The following is a 22,067-nucleotide window of genomic DNA, read 5'->3' as shown; positions in this document are numbered from 1 at the left end:
AAACATTTGTAGAACACTTTATTCAAAATAAATGAAGCAAAAAAACATTAACAAAATTATTAATTCTATTTTATCTACTGAATAAACTTAATTAAAAAATGGCAAAATTTATCATGTACTATTAATAAAAAATAATAAAAAAGTAACCAGATTTTTAACAGTATTGATATAACCTAAAACATTTTTTAGTCATTTGTACAAGAGCATAATGATGAAACACTGTATATAGAACAATCTACTGTTAATTACTATGAACATATAACAATTAAGAACTAATTCTACATTATATAAGAACTAATTTAACCGACATTGAAGTCTTTATTTTTAATTTATTTTATTTTGTGAAATCCATAATAAATAAAATGTTTTTATCTTCATTACAACCAACACAGAAAAAAAACCTGAAAAAATAAATAAGGTTTTGGTCTTAAAAAGTATAATAATCAAAATATATGTAAATGTAGCTATGTTAAACTGATATTGAAATAACATTAAACAAATTAAAATTTCAGTTAAAAATCTAAAAAGAGACGGCCATTTTGAATGTTAAACAATCACCAATATAATGCAGAAAAAAAGATTACCTCATAAGTAAACAGGGACTAATTCAGAACATTAAAATAAACAATTGTGGACAAATGCTTTTTCTTGCTTTATTTTCATTGTCTGCCATCTTGTTTTTTCAATAAAAATCTGTATCTTAAGAATGGATCAAGATACATTAATGAAATTTGCTGTATATGTATCTATATCTTCAACAAAACAAATATGTTTGAAAATCTCACCTTTGAAAATTCCAAAATGGTGGTGATTTTTAATCATTAATTTCATCAAATTGTGTTTTATTAGGTAACATTTTTAAGAGTTTAACATTGAACAAAATGATAAAATATTTGTAAAATTGATCCACAAAAATCTGAGATATGAATAGAAGAAATAGGTTATTTGTCCTCATTAATTTTTTTATTTTGATATCCAGAATCAGTCCCTTAAGTTTGGGTAATAAACCTTAAGCTTGAATAGATAAACCTTTCCCAAGAAATAAATTTTTTTAAATTACTGTTTTTTTTTATAAATTATTTTTCTGAGAGTTTCTGAACAATACGCTGGGCTGCATCTTATTTCTCTCTGGTCTTCTATTTTTAAACAGAGTCAAATGCTTCTTTATTCTAGTTTTTACCTTTCTATTACTTTCCTTTATGTAACTTAAATTGCTAATACTGACTTACAAATGCTCTTTCAGCAAGTTTAGTTTTAAATTGAAAAATAACATTATAATTGACTCATTTTAAATAAAGAATACCAGAGAAATTTAGCACAGAATAGTTAAAAAGTTGCTCACAAAATTAGTTTATTAGAAATGATAATTTAAAAAATATATATAATACAAGGGCAAATCAGAAAGTAACCTCCATTGTAGCATAGCACTATTGTAGTAGTGTTAGTGGTGCTACCACTAACGCTTTGGTGTACTGAATCAGTGCTCTTCCAACTGTGTCAGTGTGAGCTGCATACTTCAGCTCATTTACTTGTTTTAATCTAAAAATGTGAGCATTGCAATAGAAAATCCCGCGATAAGTGAGGCACATGCTGTCATAAGATTTCTTTGGGGAAAAAATATTTTGGCAACAGACATCCGTCATCAGTTGTGTACTGTGTATGGCCCAAATACACATTTTGAGTAACAGTGTAGTGCAGCAACAGATCCGATTTTTAAAAAATGGAAGGACAAACATCTATGATAAAGAGAAGAGTGGTAAGCCTGATACGAGTGATAATGATCTTGTCAGTGAAACTGATAAAAAAGTGTGTGAAAATCAAAGATTCACCATCTCTGGACTTTCCAAACAATTCCCACAAATTTCTCATACAGTTTTATATGAGATTGTCACTGATAAATTAAGCTACCGGAAGTTCTGTGCTCGGTGGATTCCAAAACTCCTCACACAGATCCACTGAACCAAATGAATGGGCTGGGCCTGACTTCCTTTCACTCTACGATGCGGAAGAAGAAATTTTTTTGAAGAGAATTGTAACCGGGGATGAAACCTGGGTGGCCTATGTGAATGCCAAAATGAAACAACAGTCAATGGCCTGGGGCCATACCAGTTCTACATGCAAGAGCCAAAGAAAGCCCACTAAACTTTTCGTTGAGGAAGGTCATGACTACAGTTTTTTTGGATGCCAAGGGAGTTTTTTTAGTCGATTTTATAGAATGTGGTATGACGATTACTTCAGCAGTCTACTATGAAACTTTGAAGAAATTAGGCAGGCCATTGAGAACAAATGTCATAGTATGCTATCATCCACAATTGTTTTGTGCATGACAATGCTCATCCTAACAGCGTTCAAAGAACTCAAGAATGATTGTTTTTGTTTTGTTAAGAGTAGTAAATTGTAAGTTTATTCTTGAACAGGAATAAACAGCAAAAATTTGGTTTTACTTTAAATAGATTAGGAAAAGTTAATTAAATGACAGAAGACTATGTTTACAGTCATACATCATTAAAAAATTATTATAGTAATAGCAGTCTTTCTCTCTTTTTTTCTTTTTCCTGTTTAGCCTCCGGTAACTACCGTTTAGATAATTCTTCAGAGGATGAATGAGGATGATATGTATGAGTGTAAATGAAGTGTACTCTTGTACATTCTCAGTTCGACCGTTCCTGAGATGTGTGGTTAATTGAAACCCAACCACCAAAGAACACCTGTATCCACGATCTAGTATTCAAATCCTTGTAAAAATAACTAGGACTTTACTAGGACTTGAACGCTGTAACTCTCGACTTCCAAATCAGCTGATTTGGGAAGATGCGTTAACCACTAGACCAACCCGGTGGGTTATAGTAATAGCACTCTATTTTACTGAAACAGCACATTAATTTTACAACAGTCTTCAAAAGTTCATCTTGTAATAAAAAGATATAAATTTTTATAACAAATCTTGTCACGCATGTTCATACTAACAAAGTCATATATTCATAACACGGTCTTTCTTTCACTAATTTTTTACAATAAATGAAAAAGTCAAAATCAAGTTATACAATAATGAAAAACTTCATCTTGTAGTTTCATTTCCCTACAACTAACGTTTCACAATTGGATTGATGCTTCTTTTTATTTCCTGTCGATAGCCTTAGTTATGCAGTTGATACTCCCGCTATGACAACTTTTCTAAAAGAAGCAGCGATTGAATTTTTAACAGCAGAACAAGTGAACATTAAAGACATTCATCAACATCTAAAAACCAATTTTCGGTGATGGAACTGTTGATTTAAATACAATGAGTAGGTAGGCACTAAAATTTTGAGCATCAGAAGCTGGTACAGCAACTACCGAGGATAAATCTTGCAGAGGTCAACTGGTTTCTACGACTGATGAGAAGCACCAAAAGGATGAATTATTCAAAATGACTTGTCACATCATATAACAATAACAATAACAATAATGGGGCTGTCTCGCCCCAGACAGGTGTATGGAAAGAACAAGTTGAAAACATTGCACAACTGAGCTATATCTTTTCAAACACGCAGAAAAGAACAAAAAACAAAAGAAATATAGTAAGCAACTTCTGGACTGTTATTATGATGAGGGAGATGACCTTTTTTTCAACAATGTGATAGAAGACAAAACTTAATGCATTATTACGGCCTAAAGAAAAGTGGCAGAACATGGAATATGGACAATGTTATTCACCATAATCGAAAAAATTCAAATTGTAACCATCTGCAAAAAAATTTCTTTACACTCTTCAGGGATTCTAACACATGTATGTGACTTGACTACCTGAAAGCTGGCTTGATAATAATTTTTATGCGATGCCTGAAGACATTACACCACCTTAGGATGTGATAATGCTCAGCCTCAAATAATGTGTTCAACTGCTGAGGTTCATGTGAAGTTGAAATTTTAACCTATTTCACACCGTTCATACTCACTAGATTTGGTGCTCTTCACTTCTTTCCACAAATAAAGAGGGTTATTAAGGGTATTCACTTCACCACAGATGATGAACTGAAAGATATAGTGGAGTCATGATCAAGGAAAGGTGGTCATCAGCACTCTTCATTCATGGAATGAGAAAACTGATTTACCTTTGGGAGAAATAGCGACTACATAGAAAAATAAATTAAAATTTTTATAGCAAATAAAATGTATTTTCACGACATATTTGTGAATTGTGAGTAATTAAGCTTTACACTTGAGCTATCCCTTCCTTGTAAATAATAAAAAAAATTGTTTATATGTAAAGAAATCCTTTGGATATTACAGGGTTACAGAAATATAAAACACCCGGGGTTACATTAATTCTGAAGAAATAAAATATATTATTGTTTTAAGATGCGGTCACCTTAAGATTATTAATGTCTTCTTTATTAAAAATGAGGGCCTTTCAGGCCTTAGTTTACAAATGTTGAAATTACAACTAAACTCATAGGGTGCACAATAACATTTATATAATAAAATACAAGATTAGTACTATTTTGTATGCTTATATTACATAAGCTGCTGTACACAACTTATGTAGTTTTTAAAGACAACCAAGATTATTAATCGGTAGGGATTCCTACCGATTAATAATTCTTTCCTTCACAACCTATTTTCCATCTAATTCTAATTATTAATTAAAATTATGAAACTGTATATTTATCAGAATAATGTTGCTAAAACACACAGCTACAACACTAATTCTTACACTATCTCTCAATGAAGACATAGAACAATAAAAACTACATAATGTTAAATATATATATCTACAGATAGATTATGTAAGTATACTTTACTATTTTTACCATTCAAGTTTGTTTTTACTCAATTTTTAATAATAAATACTCCATACAACCTATATTAGAAGAGCTAAGGACTCCAAATGTTAAATAGATTATAATTTGAGTCGTGAAAGTTAGTTTAGAACTGCCATAAATTAACAATATAGTAATCAATAATATTGCATAAATGAAATATAATAAAATTTTAATATACAGCACACACATGTTTAAAAATAACAAAATCCTTTCAACTTACAATGGCATAAGCAGATGGCAGATTAACAATTGCATAACAGATGTCCAGCTGTATTATTTATTGTATGGAAGACAGTAATTATAATTTTCTACAATCTGCTGAACAAACTACTTTGAAAATTTAATTTTCTTTTCTAACAAAACTTTTAAAAATAAATTTTTAAATAATTAAATTTTAGAAAAAATAGTATTTTAAATAATTAAAGGTTTATTAAAATTACTTACATTCACAAATTTTACTTATATATTGTTCACCAACCCATTTTTGATTTATTTGCACTTTCTGTCCAGGATTGTGCTATTGTACGTTTCATATCATCATCACCTTCCTCATACATTTTTTTCATTAAATCCATTAAACCAGTTGTGGGATCTTCATTTGGATCCATCTTGGGAAGTGAGGATTTTGGTTCTTTTGCTTTCTTTTCAACTGTAGTTAAATATGTCCATTTATTATTCTGAGCTTTTGCTAAGAATATGACCACCATATCTAGAAAAGATTATTAAAATATAATATGGTGGATCATTTATAAATCATACGTGAAACAACTGCTTACAAAAAATAATACATAAAAAATGACATGTAATTTTTTTTAATGCAATTAAAGTTTTTCAATAAATATGTAACTGAAAAAAGGAAGAGACTATTTAGAGAAAGATCATATTGTAAAAAGATGGTGTATTAGAATATTACTAGAGTTACTAGCAGAGTACTACCATACCAGTAGTTGAGTTATGTGATACTGCAAGATCCAACTTTAAGGTATAGTTAAATCGGTTATAAGTATCTGTTTCAAGAATACTTAACCAGATGGGGACAAATTAAAAGGCACTATCTTATAACAAGCTGCCTCATAGTGAACAAAACAACTTCAAGTAACTAACTATCTAGCATGCATATACGAGGTATGTTTGGAAAGTACGGTTACAACATTTTACAAAAACCGAAAAATATATATGCATTAATGAAATTATTATAACTTACTATTCAAGAATATGACTATTTTTCTAAATATCCACAATTCAGTTCCAGCTGGGGTATCAACATCCATATTCCTCTGTTACAAGTCCCTGTCGCCATCTCCTTTGTTCATTAATCACATAACGCATTCTTCAACTCTTCGTCAGTTGAAAAGTGTTTTCAACTATATGCTCTTTCAAAAAGGTGAAAAGAAAAGTTACCTGGTACCAGGTATGGACTATGAGCAGGATGGTTCAGAATATCCCAACCAAAAATGTTGAGCTCAACTATTTTGTGTATTGTGGGAGGCTAACCATTATTGTTGAACAGACATACTCCCTTTGTCAGCTGCCCTAAGCTTCAGAGAGTCTCGCAATATTTGTCTACATTTATGTATTGTCTGAAGTCAAAAAATCAATAGCCAAAATTCCTTTTTGATTCAGAAAAATGTCGCCGTCATTTTTTTTCACAGATTGTTGTTTTGAATTTTTTTGCTGACAGGAACTAGTATGCTGCCTTTTGGTTCTGGTGTGTACAGAGCCATCCAGCCATAACAGTCAATGAATTCTTCATCCTTAAGAGCTCATTATGGTAGAACTGCCAAGCACAAAGAACTCGATTTGTTTTGTAATCTTCTGTTAACATTTTCAGTATCCACCGCGAGCACAGTTATCGAAAATTTAAACAGTTAGTAACCATTGGTAACCATTTCATACAGTACAGTTCAACCGACTTCTGGAGACATTTCATAAAAGTTGTTTACAGTCAACGGAAATTTTCAAGAATCAGCCATTCAGGTTTATCAACAAACTCATCTGTCACAATCGACACTCTTCTGCTCCTCTGTTCATCATGATGTTTGTTCTACCATTTTAAACTGCCTACATCACTTTGTCCCTGATGGGGAGTCTTTAAGACTTTGGGGGGTTGGCATCCCCACGGTGCTAGCCTATGTAGTTATTCTTCCTATCACACTCCAAGCTGCTGAACAGTTTAGTCCACTAGTCTGAACAGTTAATCCGCTATACAAATAAACTCCTCCTCTATGAATCATGAGACCTTGCCGTTGGTGAGGGGGCTTGAGTGCTCAGGGATACAGAGTAGCTGGACCGAAGGTGCAACCATATCGGAGAGGTATCTGTTGAGAGCCAGACTAAGGAATGATTCCTGAAAGAGGGCAGCAGCTCTTTCAGTAGTTGTTAGGGGCGTGAGTCACAATGACTTAAACGGCCATATCAACATCACTCAGTCCTCTGAGTACTGCGCAGCTGAAAGCAATGGAAAACTACAGCTGTTTTTTTTTCCAAGAAAATGTGGCTCTCTGCATTTTCAAAAGCAATAATGGAGGCGCCTTCCTTGGTAAAATATTCCGGAGGTAAAGTAGTCCCCCGTTCGGATCTCCGGGTGGGGACTACTAAGGAAGGGGTCACCAGAAAAGTAAAAAATAACATTCTACGAGTCGGAGCGTGGAATGTTAGAAGCTTAAAAAAGGTTGGTAGGCTAGAGAATTTAAAAAGGGAAATGGATAGAGTAAACGTGGATATAGTAGGAATTAGTGAGGTTCGGTGGGAAGAGGAAGGCGACTTTTGGTCGGGTGACTTTAGAGTAATTAACTCAGCATCAAATAATGGGCAGGCAGGAGTAGGTTTCGTGATGAACAAGAAAATAGGGAGGAGAGTGGAGTATTTCAAGACGCATAGCGATAGAGTCATTGTAATAAGGATAAATTCAAAACCTAAACCGACAACGATTGTTAACGTCTATATGCCTACAAGCGCCCATGATGATGATGAGATAGAAAGTGTATACGAAGAGATTGATGAAGCAATTAAACACGTAAAAGGAGATGAAAATTTAATAATAGTTGGAGATTGGAATGCAAGCATTGGAAAAGGCAAGGAAGGAAATATAGTGGGTGAATACGGGCTGGGCAAAAGGAATGAAAGAGGGGACCGACTTATAGAGTTTTGCACGAAGTATAATTTAGTAATTGCCAACACCCAATTTAAAAATCATAATAGAAGAATATACACTTGGAAAAAGCCAGGCGATACTGCAAGGTATCAGATAGATTATGTCATGGTTAAGCAAAGATTTAGAAATCAACTCGTGGACTGCAAAACTTACCCTGGAGCAGACATTGATAGCGACCATAATTTGGTGATAATGAAATGTAGATTGGGGTTTAAAAACCTGAAGAAAAGGTGTCAGATGAATCGGTGGAATTTAGAGAAGCTTGAGGAAGAGGAGGTAAAGAAGATTTTTGAGGAGGACATCGCAAGAGGTCTGAGTAAAAAAGATAAGGTAGAAAATGTAGAAGAAGAATGGGAGAATGTTAAAAAGGAAATTCTTAAATCAGCAGAAGCAAACTTAGGCGGAATAAAGAGAACCGGTAGAAAACCTTGGGTTTCAGACGATATATTGCAGCTGATGGATGAACGTAGAAAATATAAGAATGCTAGTGATGAAGAAAGTAAAAGGAACTATCGGCAATTAAGAAATGCTATAAACAGGAAGTGCAAACTGGCGAAAGAAGAGTGGATTAAAGAAAAGTGTTCAGAAGTGGAAAGAGAAATGAACATTGGTAAAATAGACGGAGCATACAGGAAAGTTAAGGAAAATTTTGGGGTACATAAATTAAAATCTAATAATGTGTTAAACAAAGATGGTACACCTATATATAATACGAAAGGTAAAGTCGATAGATGGGTGGAATATATTGAAGAGTTATACGGCGGAAATGAATTAGAAAATGGTTTTATAGAGGAAGAAGAGGAAGTTGAGGAGGATGAAATGGGAGAAACAATACTGAGATCTGAATTTAAGAGAGCATTAAAAGATTTAAATGGCAGAAAGGCTCCTGGAATAGACGGAATACCTGTAGAATTACTGCGCAGTGCAGGGGAGGAGGCGATTGATAGATTATACAAACTGGTGTGTAATATTTATGAAAAAGGGGAATTTCCGTCAGACTTCAAAAAAAGTGTTATAGTAATGATACCAAAGAAATCAGGGGCAGATAAATGTGAAGAATACAGAACAATTAGTTTAACTAGTCATGCATCAAAAATCTTAACTAGAATTCTATACAGAAGAATTGAGAGGAGAGTGGAGGAAGTGTTAGGAGAAGACCAATTTGGTTTCAGGAAAAGTATAGGGACAAGGGAAGCAATTTTAGGCCTCAGATTAATAGTAGAAGGAAGATTAAAGAAAAACAAACCAACATACTTGGCGTTTATAGACCTAGAAAAGGCATTCGATAACGTAGACTGGAATAAAATGTTCAGCATTTTAAAAAAATTAGGGTTCAAATACAGAGATAGAAGAACAATTGCTAACATGTACAGGAACCAAACAGCAACAGTAGCAATTGAAGAACATAAGAAAGAAGCCGTAATAAGAAAGGGAGTCCGACAAGGATGTTCCCTATCTCCGTTACTTTTTAATCTTTACATGGAACTAGCAGTTAATGATGTTAAAGAACAATTTAGATTCGGAGTAACAGTACAAGGTGAAAAGATAAAGATGCTACGATTTGCTGATGATATAGTAATTCTAGCCGAGAATAAAAAGGATTTAGAAGAAACAATGAACGGCATAGATGAAGTCCTACGCAAGAACTATCGCATGAAAATAAACAAGAACAAAACAAAAGTAATGAAAAGTAGTAGAAATAACAAAGATGGACCACTGAATGTGAAAATAGGAGGAGAAAAGATTATGGAGGTAGAAGAATTTTGTTATTTGGGAAGTAGAATTACTAAAGATGGACGAAGCAGGAGCGATATAAAATGCTGAATAGCACAAGCTAAACGAGCCTTCAGTAAGAAATATAAGTTGTTTACATCAAAAATTCATTTAAATGTCAGGAAAAGATTTTTGAAAGTGTATGTTTGGAATGTCGCTTTATATGGAAGTGAAACTTGGACAATCGGAGTATCTGAGAAGAAAAGGTTAGAAGCTTTTGAAATGTGGTGCTATAGGAGAATGTTAAAAATCAGATGGGTGGATAAAGTGACAAATGAGGAGGTATTGCGGCAAATAGATGAAGAAAGAAGCATTTGGAAAAATATACTTAAAAGAAGAGACAGACTTATAGGCCACATACTAAGGCATCCTGGAATAGTCGCTTTAATTTTGGAAGGACAGGTAGAAGGGAAAAATTGTGTAGGCAGGCCACGTTTGGAATATGTAAAACAAATTGTTAGGGATGTAGGATGTAGAGGGTATACTGAAATGAAACGACTAGCACTAGATAGGGAATCTTGGAGAGCTGCATCAAACCAGTCAAATGACTGAAGACAAAAAAAAAAACAAATAAACTACATCAAGAACAATACACAAATTACAACATATACCTTTTCACAACTACAAAACAATATCCTACAATTGTTTCTTCTTACAGTTACACAGTGTGGTGTTGCGACATGTTATGAAACATAACTGTAAACAAAGGTAGAAACTATTGTGCTGATGGGTGGATGACTCTACGTAGTGAGTCTTGAATGATATCCTCTGGGTACCTGAGTGAACCCAGTTGTATTTAGCTCTAGCCTCTACACACGTGGGCTCTGCAGAGATTTCCCTGGTACTCGTGGAACCAAAATTAGTAATCCACAAGAAAACACTATGATGGTTGGTGGTACATCTAAAAAACCACCAAAAATAGTCTTGAGAAAAGTCCTTGATCTGCGTTTTCTAACTAGGATAACAATAACGTGGAAGATAATGTAAACTGTGACACACGCTGTCCATAGTTTAAAAGTATCAGATTTGTAGTTACGTGAAACAATCACAAGGTCTCGCCTTTCATGATCAACAAAGTGGTAACAGGATAAAGTGGCTCACTGAAGAACATCAAGAAATTAAGAGATGGATCAATACTAATTGAAACATTTAATAATGAACAAAGTCGATCTCTCTTACATCTCACCAACATGGGCGGTATAAACATAAATACGGCATGTCACAAAACCTTAAATACAAGGAGTAATATTTTGCCAGGACTTCTTGAGATTAACATTACTGAAATAGCAGATGATCTTCGTCGCCAAGGTGTTGTAGAGGTGAAGTGAATAATGAAATGCCAGAGTGGAATGGAAGAACCTACACCTTCTCTTATATTAACATCCAACCTTCCCATACCACCAGAGAAAGTAAAAGTAGGTAACCTTTCGCTTCGTGTACGACCTTTCATCCCTAACTCACGGTTATGTTTCAAATCAACAAGAGTATGGCCACACTACATCTTGCTCAAAAACTGAAAGACGTGTTCAATGTGCTAAAGGTCACAATGACACAAAATGCCAAAAAGAAGAAAAATGTGCAAACTGCAGTGGATAACATTCAACTCGCTCCTGAGATTGTCCAACTTTTACAGAGAAGGAAATTCTAAAAATTGTACAACAGAATTTTTGAGCAGAAGCTATCTTTTTCGGCCGCATGAAGACAGTAAGAATCGTTGAACTATCATAACCTCGTTAAGCCAGGCATCTCATTTGCCACTGGTTTATGAAGACAAATCCCTGTAAATACAGGTAATCAATAGTGCAGATCCTGCAGAGAGTTAAAAAAACTTATTCGGCTTTTATCTGATCTAAGGTGCTTCACTCACAACCACTATTTAGGAGCTAAGATGAACAAGAAGTCAATAGTCACAGCCAGTAAAACCAACATTAGTATAATACTTGCAGCTCCAAAAGCTCCTGTCTCTAAAGTTTTGCCTTTATGAGCAGGAGTGAATATAGCTGGCGGTAAGCTATCCAATAAACCCACCGGGTTGGTCTAGTTGTGAACGCGTCTTCCCAAATCAGCTGATTTGGAAGTCGAGAGTTCCAGCGTTCAAGTCCTACTAAAGCCAGCTATTTTTACACGGACTTGAATACTAGATTGTGGATACCGGTGTTCTTTGGTGGTTGGGTTTCAATTAACCACACATCTCAGGTATGGTCGAACTGAGAATGTACAAGACTACACTTCATTCACACTCATACATATCATTCTCATTCATCCTCTGAAGTATTATCTAAAACGGTAGTTACCGGAGGCTAAACAGGAAAAAGAAAGAAAGCTATCCAATAAGCTCCCTGTTAAGGAACCCCACACAAACACCTCTTCTGGGTTGTTGTCTGCGACTAACAACTTTTTAAAATCTCCCCACTATCATCTCGTACAAAAGAGGATATGGTTAAGGAACCACCCAATTCCAAGGCATCAGGGTTATTAAAATTAAAACCTCTAAAAAAAAACCAAATCACCTATAACTAATTTTATATATATTTGCAATTCTATAGCTTTCTATATATATATATTCACCTTCATATATGAACATTATCTAATGCAACGTTCGAGGTCTTTGGTCCTGTTCTGAGGGTATTTTAGAGAATTGATGCATGCGCACGATATGCTTCCAAGAAACACACCTACTGTAACAAGATGCAATAACACTAAGGGACTATTTCTATGAGAGAACGACTGTCTCGTACACAGAAGAGACAGTGACGGGGTAGCTACCTTCAAGCATGTCTGGGTATCAGCTACAAGGATACCACTAGTTATCCACATCCCTGCAGTTGCCATAAAAATCTCTGTCCCTTTCAAATTGCAAATCTGCAATCTATATCTCTCACTGAATTCAAGTTCAACGCACTAGATAAACAAAATTTCCTTGTCCAAATTCCATCTCTGTTGTTAATAGTAGGAGACTTAATGCCAACCATATTTCATGGGAGTCAACACTCGGTTCCCCTTGAGGAAATATCATAAACAGAATGAGACATGACTTTGACCTTTGCCTGCTAAATGATCATGCATGATCATGTCATCGACTGGTACTTTGTCCAACATCGACCTCTCCTTATGCTCATCAAGTTTACTCCCTTGTCTTAATTGATCTGTTTGTGATGACTAATACAGCAGCTACCATAAACCAATTATTATTGTTTTTGGCACCGAGGGCGTGGTGAACACAGAGATGGATTGTTGAAAGGGCAAATTGGAATGGTTACTATAAAGCCTTCCCATTGCAGTTTGATAATAGTGATGACACCCTAGATCAATTTACCCCGTTTAGCTCCTTGGTACTTGAGAATGCTAATAGATACGTTTCACAAAAATCAGGAAATCCAAGACATCCCACCATTCCCTGGTGGAATGATGATTGCAAATATACAATTAGGAAACGACAGCAGGCTGCATAAATTTAACTGCAGACCTACAAAAGAATATCTGAATTTGTATTGTAAGGCTATAGCAGAATGTCATTATATATTTATAGATGCTATGAGAAATTCTTGCAAGAGTTACATAGACAGCATCTTACGCGCTACTATATCTACTGTCTGGAATGAGCTTCATGCAATTCACAGAAACTATCTATTCTCAGACTTATTCACAAAGGAGAACTTCTTACTTCATCTTCTGCAGTCATAACTAACTTGGCAGATTGCTTCTGTTCAGTGCCTTTTCAATTTCTCATACACTAATGAATTTCAGAGGTACAAGATGCAATTGGAAATTGTGTCATTAAACGTTAGCGATTCGGTCGATGAATAAAATGATCTATTTGCATTCAATGACTTGTCAAATGGACTAAAACATTTACGTGACATCTCTCCTGGACCTGACAACATTCATCTCAGTGTGCTTTCACACCTTCCCAATTCGACACTACAACACTTATTATATATATATATATAATGATTGTTCTCTGCACAAGTCTTTCTACCTGTCTGGTTAGAAGCCATTGTTGTACCAGTGCTTAAATCTGATAAACACAAAGCATGCCCCTTAGGCTACTGCTCTTGACAACTGTTTTATGCAAAGTGATGGAGAGAATGGTGAATGCAGGCTTACACAGTACTTAAAGAGTCATGGCCTTTTATCTCTAAAACATTGTGGTTTCCACCAAGGATGATCTTCCACTGACATTTAGTGTCGCTGGGAACAACTATTCAAAACACTTTCCTGCTCCGTTAGGACTCATTGCTATCTTCTTTGATATCAGGAGGTGTATGAGAAAGCCTGGCATCATGGTATTCTAAACACCCTTAAAGAATGGGGAGTCAAAGGCAATATGCTTGCCTTTATTAGGGGTTCCTTAAATAACTGAACTTTCTGTGTTCGCATTGGAGATTCTTTGTCGAGTAGCATCACTTTGGAGAATAGTGGGCTCAAGGAAATGTATTATATGCCACCTTGTTTGCTATCCAGTTTGGTCCAAAATTATAAGCTTCATCTTTTCTCTTGAAAAAACAAAATGTGTAATCTTTTCTCACCTGTGGGGCCCTTTATTCCACAAATCTTTCTCAACGGTGGGCTAATTACTATCTCTCCTGAGATTAAATTTTTATGTTTATTTTTTGACAGCCACCTTATGCGGGTCAAACACATCAAACAATTAAAAACTAAATGTTCCAAACTTCTAGATATACTGCGAGTCCTTAGCAACACTAATCCCAAACCAATCGATTACGTGTTGTGTTTATATAATTCCTTAGTTTGTTCTCATTTAGATTACGGTTGTTCACCTACTCTTCAGCGCGCCATACCATGCTTAATATGCTGGATGCTGTACATCATACTTTCCTTCATCTTGTAACAGATCAAGCCCTTTCACAAGCATACTGATTGACTGTGGTTTGCTATCGCTTTGGAATAAATGGGACCAGCTTAGCATCTTAATCTGCCTGGTTTGAAGGACAATCAAATCACCCGGTCTTTAACAAAGTCCTTGTGAATTCTTATTTACAAAGGTATCAGGACCATCCACATTATACAGCAACTGTGGGTGCTAATACCCAGCATTGACTTCACCTCTTAAATTTAGACACACCTATTTTTTCCAACTTATCCCTGTTCATATCCTTTGTGAAGAATTAACCCCATAAATTTTAATTTTGAACTTACCATATGCAATAAAAATCAACAACTCCTTTTGTCTTTCAGCAAATGTTTTACTTATTTCTCTCCAAGACAAACCCAGACACAGTAGTAGACACAACTGGATCAAGACAGAATGATACTGTTGGATGAGCATTTGCTGTTATTGACCGACAGAACCTTCATATTCGGTCTACCTAACATTACAAGTGTCTTTACAGCTGAACTGTACAGTATCAATAAGGCTTTAATATCAATTACCTTGATATCCTTATTTTTAGTGACCCACATAGTGTAGTTCAAGTTTAGAAGATTAAATTTTAGACATTTTGACCCTGAGGGAAAACACTAGCCATGTGACAGGACTGACTGTCACATCACGTCACCTCCTCCATACACAGCCCTTAGAGGCTTTACCAGAGGTCATCTTCAAAGGCCTCAAGACATCTCCTAGTCTGGCAGCTGTCAAGATGCCACCGATGCAAATGCCACAAGCAACACTTACATCGGTGTAAAACGCTTATCCCAGAACTTGTAACCAACAAATCTAACAGGTCCCAAACGGGACCATGTAACCGAGCTGAAACTCCAACTACAACCCTAACAGGCAAGTAAACTCAGTACAATACCGGCGTATAACACCTCAACTAAGCAACAAAAAGTAATACAAACAAAAACAATCTATACTGAAAATAATACAATAAGAAAACAAGACAAACATGCGATACAAAATAGACTATAAATACAATGTGAAAACTAAAAAACAGCAACATTACTGTGGTGACAAAACACCAGCACCTCCAAACCAAAACATATATTTAACATCAATCCAGCCTAAAAATAACAACCAAAAACAAAAACATAACCTAACCTAAAAATCTAAACAAAAACAACTATATTAAAAATCACACAATAAACAACACATAACAATGTCAAAAAACCAATGTGTAAACTCAAAGCATGAACATTACTGAGTAGCAAAACACCTACACCTCTGAACCAAAACAGACGTTTAACAACAAAAGATAACATCAATCCAACCTACAAAATGCAACCAAAAATGAAAATATAACCTAAACAAACACATATGAACACAACAATCAAAAACTGACACCTAGATATTAGAATAACTAAAAACCAATTCTACCGAGTAACAAGTACCACGCACAATTGTATGCGGGTGTCATAAGATCTACAATTGTGACCAGAAGGTTTCCTAACTCATGAACAATTTGAATACAAGGGAGACATTCTTTAGAAGGTCATCTTGCAACATCCTATCATCACTGAAATCATATGCTAATCTACAATGCGACAGTTGAATTATTACAACAATTAAGTTTCTTCTGAATCCCTAGCCACTGGGAATTCCATATAATGAACATGCAGATTTTGCTGTTAAAGACGCATGTTGTCAACTGACCTTCACCAGTCATCTTACTAGTTTTGATACTACTTCAACCTGATGAATTATGTAAAAAGAACTCTTAACGCAAAGTGGGAAAACTTTCTTTCTTTTTCCCACTTAGCCTCAAGGAATTACCGTCCAGGTATTATTTCAGAGGATGATATGCAGAAGTACAAATGAAGTGTAGTCTTGTACAGTCTCAGTTTGACCATTCGAGATGTGTGGTTAACTGAAACCCAACCGCCAAAGAACACAGTGTCCACAATCTAGTATTAAAATCCAGATAAAAGTAACTGCCTTTCCTAGGACTTGAACGCTGGAACTCTTGACTTCCAAATTTGCTGATTTGGGAAGACGCATATACTACTAGACCATCCCGGTGGGTTAAAAAGTCGCAAGACTAGATTGATGCAGTGGATAATAAATGATGCATCACGGATACTGTGTTGCCAAGGAACTCTTCATGCAGAAAAATTTGCTGAGAGGAAGTGGTCCTTTGTCAATTGCAATTAGGACATACCAGAGCTACCTGATGTCGGCAGAAACACACCACTAAGTGTACGATGCTACTGCCGCTTGCCTGTGTGCCACATCCTTTTGGATTGTGTATGTTATGCAGTCTTACATCATAAATTTAAATTACCCAGAAACTTCACCAAATCCTGGGTAATGATAACAAAGTTTTAGATCGGGTGTTATTTCTACGACATATTAGTATTCTACATTGAATTTAAAATTGTTTTTGCAATGTGAAACAAACAATCGTTTTTGATTTTATTTTTGTTTTACTCTAGTATATATTTTGTATTGGTGTTGGAACAGTTTTCAATGCAGCTATTTTTCTTATAATTGTTATGATTTTATGTTAGTTCTCTAATCTTTCTGTTATGCATGAATGGAGCCCTACACTCCTCTCGGATCCTGCTATATTTTATTTATGTTTATTTAAATTTTATAATTTTTATGTTTGCGTTTTCTAATTTATTAATATCTTTTGTTGTATGTTTAGTCCGGGTGATGATAATACAAAAGTGATTTTTGCACCGCCCCCCTCAAAAAACCTCATTTTGTTACTTTATCCAATATCACATTGCTGTAAAAAGAAACAATTTCATGATGGATGTTGGTTGGCTTTTCATTTTTACCGATAGTCATATATCAGATGAGATATATCAGCTTGCACTTAGCAGGATCAGGAATTGCTGAGTTCATATTAAGACATGATTCGAATGTAACCAATCAAGGCTTGTTCTCTTCACTTGGATCTCCCTTTCATACAGGAGTGCCAATTTTAACAAAAAGTTTCCTCGGAGCTACAGACATGTAAATTTACTTTTTGAACATACCTCAAATAAAAAGAAAGCTAATACAAATTTAAAAAAAAACTATCTTTAATGATATAACTCCTGATATTTTATTTAAAAAACCATATGTATTGATACAGTAGCAGATATTATGTAAACAAGCAGAAGATAAATTTATATATTGGTCAATTTTTATTTATTTAATAATAAATACTAACCTTTCTTAACCTTCCATTTACTGTTGGCTACATCAATATTTTCTAGAAGATTTTTCATAGTAAATATGTAATTCCGATTCTCTAATTCTTTAGCAACCATTTCAACAGAACTAAAACAAAATACATAATTATTCATTTAAAAAAATACTGGCTAATGTGCATTTATATTTATTTTATAACTAAAACATATATATACATACAAGATGCGATTAAAAAATATCTGACCTTATATTTTACTTTGGTAACCATTTGTAGCGTAGCGTGGAAAGAAGATCATCTTTGAATGTGACCTTGACTCAAATTGACTGTATATGAGTCATTGTTTTGGTACCATTGTAACCAGTCACTGTTCAGTAGCTGTGAAAATAAAACATGTGAGTAGTCCTTGTCCTTATGTTTTGGTTGCTGTTCAAAATGACTGAACAGATTGAGCAAAAAATCTGGGTTAAATTTTGTCATAAACTTGGCGACACATACGTAGAGACAATAAGGAAAATTGAAATAGCTGTCAGTGAAGGGGTGATGTGGCGACCGGGATTTACAAGGCTGGTCTCTTTCCCTACAGGGGAGTCAAAATGACGAGTAATCATCAAATAACAATTAGAGTTTGAAGGTGAAGTAGAAATTTCATTTGGCTCTAAGCAACTGATTTTAATAGAAATCTAGGTATGCGGTGCATAGAAGCAAAATATGTCTCAAAACTTCTCGCTCAAGGACAAAAAGAAAATTGATTGCAAGTTTACAGCACATGCTGAATAGTGATCTTGATTTTATGAAAAAAAATAATAACCAGAGATGAAATAAAACACGGGTCTACAGCTATGACCTATGCCAAATTCTCTGCAACAAATGAAAGCCAGGTGATCCTGAAGTTCATACTGATATTCTTTTTTTTATTATGAAGCATGATTGATTGTTTACAAGTATGCTCCTCAACGATATACTGGCAATAAAGAGTGCTACCATAACTGTTTTTCATTGGCTAAGAAATGCTATTTAATACAAGAGACCACAGCTTTGATTAATGGAGATTGGGAAATTCATCATTACAACACTGCAGCTGTGCACCACAACTTATTGAGAAATTCTAGGCAAAATATGGAAATGAATGTCTTCAGCAGCAACTTTCCCATCAAAAATGGGGTTCCCTGTGATGTTTTGCTCTTTCCAAGACTTAAAATTCGGGTTTAAGGACAGAGATTTGAAAAAAAGAAGAGATCAAAAAATGTGACAAGAGGAAGTATGTTACATCAGAATATGCCAAACAGAAAGCATTCTATGTTTTGCAGTTTACAAAGTGTGAATCTGTAATTACCTCATTTGTAAGTAAATATTCATAATGTGTGCATCTGGGGATCAGAAAATCCTCACAAAACATTGCAGTGTGAACGAGACTCCCCAAAATTGAATTTTTTGTGCTATATCCCAAGTGCAAGTTAATGGATTATTCTTTTTCACAGAAACAATGCGTCGGAAATGAATTATCTTGATATGCTACAACTATAGCTCTTTCCTCAACTGCAATACAAACCAAAGAACTTTATTTGACAAGATAGTGCGTCTCCTTGCTGGCATAAAGCTGACTGGTTGAATGAAAGTCTTCCCGACCGCAGTTGCCAGGATGACAGGGCTTGTTTGCTGTGGCCTCCATATTTACTCGATCTGATCCCAAGTGATTCTTTTCTTTGGTGATTTTAAAGGATAAAGTGTATGTGCTACTGTTACCAGCTAACCAACCAGACTTGAGACACAGGATTGAAGCAGCCATTGCATAAATTACTCCAAACTTGCTGATTAGATTAAAGTATGGGATGAACTCTCCTATCAGCTGGACATTGTGCCATGTGACGAATGGTGCGCACATTGAACACTTTTAGGAAAACTGTTTGAGTTGCTCTTTCATTTCATATATAATTTGTCAATGTAAGTAAAACTTATTAATACTACACAACTTTAAAGCCACAATATTCATTTTGAAACATATGGCAGTATGCCACTGATTATTAAAACAACTATTAATCTTTAAGATATTTTCTAAATATCAGGATCCATCCAATGATTACTTCTTTGTTTTTTGTGCACTGCTCTGCAATTTCCAATAAAGGTTCTCAAGATACTCAGCACATATATATATATATATTAAATTCTATTTAATAAACTCCCTATTACTGAAGAATATTGAGATAAGACCTTAATTGTTTTGTTAAAGTAACTTTTATGGGAACCTGCATCTTCAGTCATGTTTGAAATAATTCCAATATTGCACAATAAAAATTTAAAAAATAAAAATACTAAAATTATGAAAATTGCATATTAATCTGGTTGCCCTTGTTTATTTCGATATTGACATTAAATAATAATTTAACAATCTATTATTAACTATTTCTAAAGTGAATTTTAAATTTTCATTATAAGGATTTAATTTGTTTAATATTATAGATAATCATCACTTTTTATTACCAAGTTACATATATGAGAATATCATCAACATACAGTGTCATAATAAATATTTATGTGTATGTGATGCCAAATAAAAAGTACTCTCAAAATTCTGTAAATATATTTCTGACATAATTGTGATTGCGGAAATCCCATAGATAAGCTATTTGGTTCAGTATAAAATTTGTTATCAAATTCAAAATAGTTTTGTTGACTTGTATTTCTTATAACAGTGATGATATCTTTGATAATTTTTGTATCTTCTTGGTTACTTTTAAATTTATTTTTATGATATGGTCTATAGGTATGCTAAGATACACATTAGTTGTCTTAACTAACAATTCTAGTGCCTTTATTCACATAATAGCTATTTAATTTAATTACTATTTGTAACCATTTTTTTATATTAAATTAATTTTATTCCTAAGAATTTTATCTATTAAGTTGGATATAACAGGGGAAAGATTTAAAATTGATTACAGGTCACATTTGAATGTTTGTTTAATTTATGAATTTTGGGTAGTCCAGTTAATTTAGGGACAATCAGCTCTAAAGGATAGCATTCTAGAATGGTATTTTAAATTATAATAAAAAATTGATCTGAATTTTTTTATCCAACTTTGTTATTTTTGAAATTTGTTGGTTGGATCATTAATTTTCTCAATTTATTATTAATAATGCATTGTTTCATTATGTTATATTTTTCAACTGTCATGATAACCAGTGTACTTGTTTTATTTGACTGCATAATCAGATAAATCAATCTATTTTACTATTAAAAAATTGTTTGTATTTAATTTATCTCTTAATTGGTAAATTATTTGTTTATTGATATATGGTTTATTAGTAAATCTTGTACTTTTAATTTTTTGGTATTGTATTATACAATATTATGCAACTGTTCCTTATCGGTAGGAATTTATTCAGAATCTACAACAACGTTCATAGTAATGTTAATTTTATTATCAATTAAATTAAATTTAAGTGCATTAGTGGTCAATTAATTTATTATTATCATGACTATAAATGTAAATTAACACAAAATTGCCATATTTTAATATTTTTATTATGCAATAATAAAATTATTTCAATCATGACTGAGGATGCAGAATCCAATGAAAGTACTTTCATGAAAAATTAAGGAAAGATATGTCTTATCTAATATTCTGTACTAGGTGGTTTATTTAAAGAATTAAAATATAATTTAATAATACAGAGAAATAATATAAATCTTAAAAGATTATTTTCAATAATATATATATAAATTTGAAACTATAAAATATATATATATATATATATATATATATATATATATATATATATATGCAGAGGGGCTAAAAAAAATGTAATCACTATTTGCTAGTCCACATCTTGTGACAAATGTGACTTTGTGTGATAATTTTTGGCACTGAGAGGGTTATGGTTATGGGTTGTTCGAAATGATCACCAGCAGCAGCTTCTACACAACACCCATGATGCTGAACTGCACACCAAACTACGGCTGTTAGTATATCTGGCATAATGGCAGCACATGACTATGATTTTTTCACGTAGTTCATTGAGTGCTGCTGATTTTTGTCGATGCACATCATTCTTGGCAGTCCCCCAAAGGTGTCAAATCAGAAAACCAAGTGAGTACACAACAACATCTCTTTGACCACCCACTGTCCGGGTAGAGTTTTATCGAAGTACAACCTGATATCTCAATGGTAGTGAAGCAAGGGTCCATCTTGTTGCACGTAAAAAAGTTTATCACCATACAGGTTTTGGATGGCAGGCAAAATCCTTGTCTGAAGCATATCAAGATATACCTCACCAGTTATGGTATCCTCA

The 22,067-nt window shown here is 33.9% G+C and overlaps 1 protein-coding gene across 1 annotated transcript in view; it reads right to left on the bottom strand.

The window, feature by feature from the left end:
* Positions 1 to 328: 328 nt before the first annotated feature.
* Positions 329 to 22,067, bottom strand: part of LOC142328105 (calcyclin-binding protein) — a 38,498-nt gene continuing 16,759 nt past the window's right edge. Inside the window, exons 4-6 of the mRNA XM_075371610.1 lie at positions 17,796 to 17,905; positions 5,250 to 5,514; positions 329 to 401 (exon numbers count right to left, since the gene is read on the bottom strand). Coding sequence (XP_075227725.1) covers positions 5,276 to 5,514; positions 17,796 to 17,905 — 349 coding nt within the window. The 3' untranslated portion in view covers positions 329 to 401; positions 5,250 to 5,275. The remainder of the gene's footprint in view (positions 402 to 5,249; positions 5,515 to 17,795; positions 17,906 to 22,067) is intronic.

Source organism: Lycorma delicatula, chromosome 7 (assembly GCF_047948215.1).
Source record: "Lycorma delicatula isolate Av1 chromosome 7, ASM4794821v1, whole genome shotgun sequence".
In the NCBI taxonomy this organism is placed as follows: domain Eukaryota; kingdom Metazoa; phylum Arthropoda; class Insecta; order Hemiptera; family Fulgoridae; genus Lycorma; species Lycorma delicatula.
Note: the sequence above shows the minus strand (reverse complement) of the source record. Positions and strands in the feature narration are given on the sequence as shown.